Genomic DNA, 8139 nt, shown 5'->3' with positions numbered 1-8139 from the left:
ATAATAATAATAATAATAATAATAATAATAATAATAATGATTAATAATAATGCAACTTAAGCTAAACAACTAATTGCCTACTTTCATTTCTCATTGTTGTATTTAAAAAAAACTAATTACTATTTCTTTTATTTGGAAAAGTCTGTTTCCAAACAGGTTTGTATTTGTTTCCAACAGACACCGGCCATAAACCGGCCACTTACAATATGGCGGAGGTGCTGACGTGCCGTTCCCTCAGACCAATGAGGCCCCTGCTTTTACGTTACGTCAGGTTTTTGTCAACGTTTGCATGTTCTTTTATTTTGAAAGCAACACACAAAACCGGAAACCATGAGTTTTGCAGCTTTCCTTTTCTGTTCAGTCCCACCCGAAATCATCCGAACCATAGCGACCGGGTTTCAGGTGGCAGTGCGGAAGGAAGTGTGCCTTTTCGCTGTGGCTCCAGGCTTTAAACTGACGGACCTGAATTTTTTACTGCAGAAGCAGAAAAACAGGTCGTCGTCGCCTGCAGAAAAAGACGTACTAAGCCCTGGTCGGACCTGCGGGATATTTTACTTTCTCTAACAGCGTAGAGACAAGACTGTGGTTCAGTTTATATCTGAGGTTGCGAAGGCACCTTTGTGAACAGGTAAGAAAAATAAACTTTAATTAATACATTTCACCAAAAACTTGATAATTTTGCTGTTTTCAAACTGTTCTGTTATTAGCTATATAAGCTAGCAAGAGGAGTCTTTTTAGATTGCCTGACAACTTGCCGAGGAGTTTGCGTTGTCTATCTTTAAATGTAAGCTGCTTAAATGTTTTTGCTTTATTATTTTCTTTTAGTTATCTGCTTTCCTTTCTTCTGTTTTCATGGTAGAACTTAGATAACTGTAGTACTTTTAATTAACTTTCTATATAAGTCTGTAAACGTATCCTGCTAACTTCTAGCAGGTTTCTAAATATACATGAAGGCGTAAAGGAGATCTGCTGAACTGTCTGTCCTCCAAACTCAAGGAAGCACTTTCGGAATGATGAATAAACACGACAACGCGGTTTAAATCTTTCTCAGCAAATATATAAATCCCTTCAATTTTTTTTCTTTGATTGTTTTTCCACTAACTGAAGATATTTTGTCATTATGTCAAAATAGACTTCTCTGAGTCTACTAATTAGCATATATTTTTTATAAATATACTAAACTCGAGTGAAAACATCATATGTATTTGTTTTCTAAAACAAACGTAGAAAGAGAGGTTGTATTTGCTAAACCTGACATAAGGGCTTAAAATCTCCAAGGATTTATAAATATGTATTCTGTATGGTGAGTTTTCTATGCCCAGGTCTCAAATGGAGGAATTATTTAATAAACAACTTTATATATGAAACAAAAACTTGATTTGATCCGGATTGCAGATGTGTGATTGGGTGGAAAAGATTTTCTTTTCTAAAAAAAAAACCCATAATGTTAAGGGTTTAAAATTCAGATTGTGAAGTAATAGCGGAGATTGAAAGAAATATAAGCATTCATCAAAAACTGGAAAGAAATATGTTTTGCATAATAATATTCTGTAAAAGTGCAATTTTTTGTGTGTCAAATGATATATGCAATGAAGGCACTCCTCAATCATCCATCCCTCCGTTATCATACACAATCCCTAGTGGGGCCACGAAAGGGTGCTGGTTCAATTTAGCTAAATTTTACCATATTTCTTTGAGCCTCAGTATGCTATTTGTGATAACTGCATACTATGTTTTTCTTATGCTGTACATTTGTCCTGACTGTACAGTCTTTCCTTTTTTACTTTCTGTTTTTACATTTTTATTTCTGTGTGAATCTACGTGCTTCAACCTGTCTGTCACTTTGCTTTTCAAACATCTGAATTTCTGCATCAGGGGGGCAATAAAGTTATTTGTATTTATTCTATTCAAAACAGTAACACCAACATAACGGCATAACGTTTTGCAGTATAATGATATTTATTATATATTTTTTATTTGAAAAATTTGCTCAAATTTTTCCTGTCACAGTATTTGTACTGCTGGAAGATAGTTTATTTTTCTTTGTTTATCTTCCTGTTTCCTCCTCTTTAATTCCCACGGCGACTCTTCTGGAATTTCAGAAAGCAGCAACGTGAAGTAAAACATTCCTGCGACATACAGACTCTGTGTCCTAATAAGCTTAACTGAGGACTGTGGGAATATTTTAGGTCTTTACTGATGACATGAATAGAAACTTGGAGTTAGAGCAGCTGATTGACAGGAGAACACAGACTGCAAAACTGCTGGGAGACGGTCAAAAATAGCTGCTGGTGTTCAGATGCCAGTACTCTGCTGTGGGCCAGAGGACCGTGGGATAAAATGCTGCATAAATTCCTCCTTTTACTTATTTTAGTGCATTTTATCAACATTTTTGTCAGTTGTTCATATCTTATTATTGGGTTGAAGCCTTCAGTCTCTGCAGACTTCACATCTTAATTGAGCAACACATGGAAGTGATTAGTAGTGAAGTGAAAATCAATCAGTTTATTCACTTGATTTAACAAATTTCAACATTGATCTTCAAACATAATCAACACAAGTGAGAAGACAGCAGGAAGAAGAGAAAAGTTTGTATAAACCTCCCTGTCTCTCAATAATTAAGTTAACAATATAAGTTGCAAACAATAAATCAGTTAATTGCATAAATTAAAATGAGTGCCGTCATTTCATAGGGACACCAGTCGTTAGACCGATCCTCCCGTTACCAAAAATCATGACAATTTTGTGTTTTGTTCCAGTTTGTCGATAACTTACTGTATTTAAACTGGTCAGGAAGTTTAGACATATTTTTTACTGTATGTTTTATCATTTATCATTTATCATGCATTTATCATTCCCATAACAAAATGCATTTATGCAATCTCCAAACCGGATGAATTGTAACATTTGTGAGACTTCACAAATGTTAAAATTCACAAATGTCATAAAAAAAAAATCTTAAATGATTTTTCTTTTTTGTTCTTCATGTTTCCTCAATATCTGTCCTCCATTTTGAAACCACTGGGTAAATAAAGGTGATGAAGCTGCATTGATGACGGTGTTTCTGTGTTTTTATCCTCCAGGTGCCATGAGCCGGGAGCTGAGCGTGCAGATGGGCTCCCCGGTCCCCGGGGTCTCTGAGCCGCCGCCTCCTGACAACGGGGGCATGGACTACAGGGACTGGGTGCGGCGCAGCTACCTGGAGCTGGTCAGCTCCAACCATCACTCAGTCCAGGCCCTGTCCTGGAGGAAGCTCTACCTGAGCCGGGCCAAGCTGAAGGCCAGCAGCCGTACCTCCGCCCTGCTTTCTGGCTTTGCAATGGTACATCTAAAAAAAAAAAAAAATCCTTCTGTAGGAAGTGTGTTTTTGTGTGGACTTAAAGACCGGAAAACATTTTGATTCACCACTCATCCCTGAAACCAGGAAATGGTTGCAAGTTTCCACTTTATGGCTTTGTTTTTGTACTGGAGGTTGGGGGCGGGCATGTATCGTATTGTTTACTATTTATTGTGATATATTTCACATCTTTTCACAGTAAGAACTTTGATTTATAGTTATAGTATATTCCAAATCATGATGTTTAAGATCTTTAAAAACGTGTGTAATGTTGGGATTTGTAGTTTTACTATTTTCTCCACTGTTTTTTTCAAATGAGATTATTAATAAATACTAATACATTTGAAAATATGATCAATTCCACTTAATGTTACAGTTTAGTGATACAAATAATATTTCTTGATGTGAATGGTGTCCTAAAGTCCTAGTAACGCCATTTGTGTTTGTGGGGACTATAATCGCTGTAACACAGTCGCAGCCATACAGTTACCTAAAAGAGCAGTAATAAAATGTTTTTATTGTCACTTTAATCACAATAATACCATGGAATGTACTGATAAAACTTTAAGTCCATATTGCCAACCTCTAACCCGCTATAGATTATTTTTCAGTATCAGGGCTGATACAGATATTCATATCGGATCGATGCGTCTTCACTCTGAAGTTTGTTCTAACGGGGTTTTGTGCTGCAGGTGGCCATGGTGGAGGTGGAGCTGGATATGAAGTACAGCTACCCTCGAGAGCTGCTCATCTCCTTCGCCGTGTGCACCACGGTGCTGGTGGCCGTTCACCTCTTCGCCTTGCTCATCAGCACCTGCATCCTGCCCAACGTGGAGGCCGTCAGCAACATCCACAACCTCAACTCGGTCAGCGAGTCTCCGCACGAGCGCATGCACCACTACATCGAGCTGGCCTGGGGTTTCTCCACGGCGCTGGGCATCCTGCTGTTCCTGGCCGAGGTCGTGCTCCTCTGCTGGATCAAGTTCCTGCCCGTCGACTGTGGATCCAAGGAGTGCCCCACCAGCGCTCCGGCGAGTGACAGTGGCGGCTGGCATGCGGCGCTGGCCTCCACCATCATCATGGTCCCGGTGGGAATCATCTTCCTCATCTTCACCATCCACTTCTATCGCTCCCTGGTGGGCCACAAGACGGAGCGCCACCACCAGGAGATCGAGGAACTGCACAAGATCAAGGTGCAGCTGGACGGCCAGGAGAGAGGCCTGCAGATGGTGTGAGGAGAGTACTCACAGCGGCGCTACAGACTCCGCCATATTTGATATTTATAGAGCCGGGCCTCAGCCTGCCAAGTTCTTCTAAAGGGAACGGTTTGGGAATCCTGCCCTGATCTGCAGACATGTTGAAGTCAAAACTATCAAAAGTTTACAGACAACAAAAAGGGCTATTCCGTACCAAAATGCACTTTGCCTCTGATTTACAACGGTAGCTTCATTTGGAAATGAGCACCTTCTTGTCTTCATCTCTTCTTATCAGTGGAATCTTTCAGGATTTGACTTGCAGCTTCTATTTGAACTAACCTAGTTTTCCCGCTCAGCCAAAGAGAGTTCTCATTTAGTCAGGTGGGCTTTTAGTTGGATTAACCATAATCTGTGATGAAAAAGTGATGCCAAAGCAATGCTTCTGTTCAGAAGCAATGTTACATTTCCGTGGTGTGCAAAATGACGGTGCCCTCTAGGGGACATGGAGGAATTTTTATCTTTTGCGATCTTTTCTAATAATATCAGGGCGTATTAGGGCCATTGTAGATGGAAAAAAAGAGAGTAAATTTATTTTAGTGCCAAAACACTCAGAAATGTTGAGATTAATCTCAGAAATTTTCAGGAAAAAACTTGAAAATTTCCTGGTTTCAAAAGTCATAAATGTTCAACTTTTGGAACTTCTGGAATTTCCAAAAATTGAACATCCTCGTGCCCATTTACTTACTGCGTGTGCAACTTTTTTTTTTTTTTGCCTTAGTGACTTTTGAAACTGAATATTTCCGGAAGGCAAATGTTTTTGACTTTTGAAACTCAAAAATCTCCAAGATTTTCTAGAAAATGTATGAGATTCATCTTAACATTTCTGAGTTTTCTCTTGCGAATTTTTGACTTTTTGAATTCAGAAATTTCCACATTTTTTTTCTAGAAATTTTTAAAATCAATCTAAAAATTTCTGTTTTTTTGAACATTTACTAATTTTTTTTTTCTGTCTACAAAGGCACTAACACGTCATCACACAATAATGTCTTTACTAGTCGTTTCATGCAGCATCTTGAGTACTAAAAGTCTTTCTGCTACAACTAGTAAGACATTTACTTGTATGTTAATATCTCCTTTGAGATCTCTGAAGTTTTTTATATATATTTTTTTCTATAAGCTAGAAACACCTCAAACGTATGTGCAAAATGCCAGAATAAAACAGGTCAAACATGAAGTTTCAATCTCTACTTTAAAGGATAAACACATCAGAAACTTTTAGTAATCAATAAATCCAAATTATTTAGACTATTTTAGAGTTATTTTCAGGTGTGGTTGTGTATTTTTCATGTTAATAGTCATTAAGGGACTTTTTATCTGCTGTCCTACAAAAACAAACTTGAACATGAATTAAAATATGAATTTTTAACTAGTTTCTGCACTAAAGAGTTAAGAATGTATTAAGACGTTTACACTGAGGTTCTTTAAAGATGTAAATGTGTCCCATTTTAAATTTTAAATTGACATCTGTTACAAAGTAGACCAGAGTTTATCTGCTGATTTACTACTAGGGAACGCAAATTAAATAACGTCCCCTAGAGGGCGCCGTACAGCGTAAACCCAGAAGGATAAAGATCCAACGACATTTTCCGTTTGGTTTTCTGCTGCTGCGTCGTTCTCTGATGGAGACGTTTGTTTATTTCAGGAACAGTCGGACGGTAAAGTTAAGTCACATGTGACCCATTTAACAGTAACGTTTCTGGTTCTGCACACCTGCAGATAGTTACAACTGCATCTCACTAAATTGCATTATGCTTAAAAACTAATGTAGAACAATTTCATACCCAAAGAAAAGGGTTTATTTCTGCTCATTTTGTTGATTTCTGCTTACAGAGAATGAAAACCCAAAGTTCTCTTTCTCAAAATTAAAATATCAACTTGGACTTTTTTGTACCAGATCTGAATTCTGATTTGTTTTTAAAGTAAATTACAAATGACAGGAAATAATTTCGTATGGTTGCTTTTATTTCAATAATTCCTTCTAGGATATATAATAATTTTTTTGATAAATTACGAGAATATTAGCAGAATAAAGCCGCAATTTTACCAGAAGAATGTCTTAAAACTATGAGAGGAGGTTTTTTTGTTATTTTCAAGCATGAAGTGCTCTAAAGCTTCCTTGTAGTAGTTGTCTCTGGTTTTGGAGTGGTTTAGACACAAACAAAAAAAATGCAGTAAACATAACCCAACTTCCAGTCTTTTTCCTTCCACTTAATTTACTTCAACTTGTGTGGATAAACCAGTCTTTGAACAGCCATTTTCTTTTTCAGGAAGGTCTGATGTGATATTTTAGATTTTCAGAAAGCGAATTGTGGGTTTTTATTGCCTGTAAGTCAGAATCATCAAAGTTAGAGAAATGATTGTGGGTTGTGAATAATTTAGATTCATTTTTTTCATTCTCTGAAAATGAAATGTTTACTTCCTGGTCTCATCATCGGTTGAGTGTTTCTCCTCTGGTTCTGCAAGCTGACTGATTCAGAGCAGATAAGTTTAAATATTTTTTTAAAAGTTGCATTAAATTATCCCACAGCTGACTGACTTCACTGTGCTTTTATAGTTTCTGAAAGTTTCTTCTGTTGCCTGTTACAAAGGAAACAAACCTGCCTGGATTCTGTTTGAAATGCTTCAATATCTGAACTTGTTCCTATTGCCTTACAGAAAAACTGCCTTGAGTTTTCTGGATGAACTGTTTAAATTTTATTTTATCTTTCTTTAAGGAACATGAACCAAATTATTGTCACATTCCAAAAAGTACATGACAGACCAAAGTGCCGCTCAGTTCATTTTTATTTAATTTTTCTTTTTTGTTCTCAGAAGAAACAAAAGTGCACTTTTTCTATTTGTCTGTTCTGTAAAGTCATCAGTAACTCAATCCGTTTCTTTCATGTCTGTGGACCCTGCTGGGTTCTGCAGAGATCACGGGTCAGAACCTGGAATGTACTGTTCAATAAAACAAAGGTCAATGTTTTCTTTGTCTTGTGTGACGACTGTTCAGTCACAGAGAAGTCGACATTGAGGCAAAGGGTGGAACCGATAGCCGTGGAAAAGATGCATCAGAAAGAATCCCAGCATCATTTTACTGTCTTGAACTTACATCAACCGGCAAAAGAAATTCTTAGTCCAAAGGCTAAATGAATGATTGTAGATCGTGTGCAGTAGGCCCATTTATTGCATGTGGAACCTTACTTTTTTTTTTGCTCACGCAATTTAGCACTGGCTATCCTTGAAATGACTTTGTTAGGCTAACATTGTTGTGTCCTAACGTTGACAGTTTTGGCCACGCCCACCAACGCTGTCAATCATTTTCTTCATATAGCGTATACAGACATTCTCCTTTTTAGTTAATATTTTTTTGTTGCTTGAAATCCGTTTTTTAAAAACGGTACATTAGATATTAAAATTTATAGGCAAATACAATATATTACAGCTAAGTGGCTCTAGTCCCGTTGGCAGGTTGACTTATAATCAGGGTTGCTCCCGTCCCGTTAAAATACGGAATAGTCCTGTATTTGGCTGTTAAATGTACGGTTCACGATTTATCCGTATTTC

General features: G+C 37.4%; 1 protein-coding gene across 1 annotated transcript; it reads left to right on the top strand.

Annotated features, from left to right (window-relative positions):
* The first annotated feature begins 340 nt into the window (after positions 1-340).
* Positions 341-7558, top strand: orai2 (ORAI calcium release-activated calcium modulator 2). Its single transcript, XM_014983204.2, has 3 exons — positions 341-628; positions 3084-3322; positions 4030-7558. The coding sequence occupies exons 2-3, from the start codon at positions 3089-3091 to the stop codon at positions 4570-4572; spliced, it is 777 nt and encodes a 258-aa protein (XP_014838690.1). The 5' UTR covers positions 341-628; positions 3084-3088; the 3' UTR covers positions 4573-7558.
* The last annotated feature ends 581 nt before the right edge of the window (positions 7559-8139 follow it).

Source organism: Poecilia mexicana, unplaced genomic scaffold, assembly GCF_051168715.1.
Source record: "Poecilia mexicana isolate PSO_F unplaced genomic scaffold, ASM5116871v1 scaffold_14, whole genome shotgun sequence".
Lineage (NCBI taxonomy): Eukaryota > Metazoa > Chordata > Actinopteri > Cyprinodontiformes > Poeciliidae > Poecilia > Poecilia mexicana.
Note: the sequence above shows the minus strand (reverse complement) of the source record. Positions and strands in the feature narration are given on the sequence as shown.

Coding starts and splice junctions, on each gene's coding strand:
- orai2 (XM_014983204.2), top strand. CDS start 3,089: ATGAGCCGGGAGCTGAGCGTGCAGATGGGCTCCCCGGTCCCCGGGGTC. Junction 3,323..4,029: donor TGCTTTCTGGCTTTGCAATG/GTACATCTAAAA, acceptor TTTGTGCTGCAG/GTGGCCATGGTGGAGGTGGA.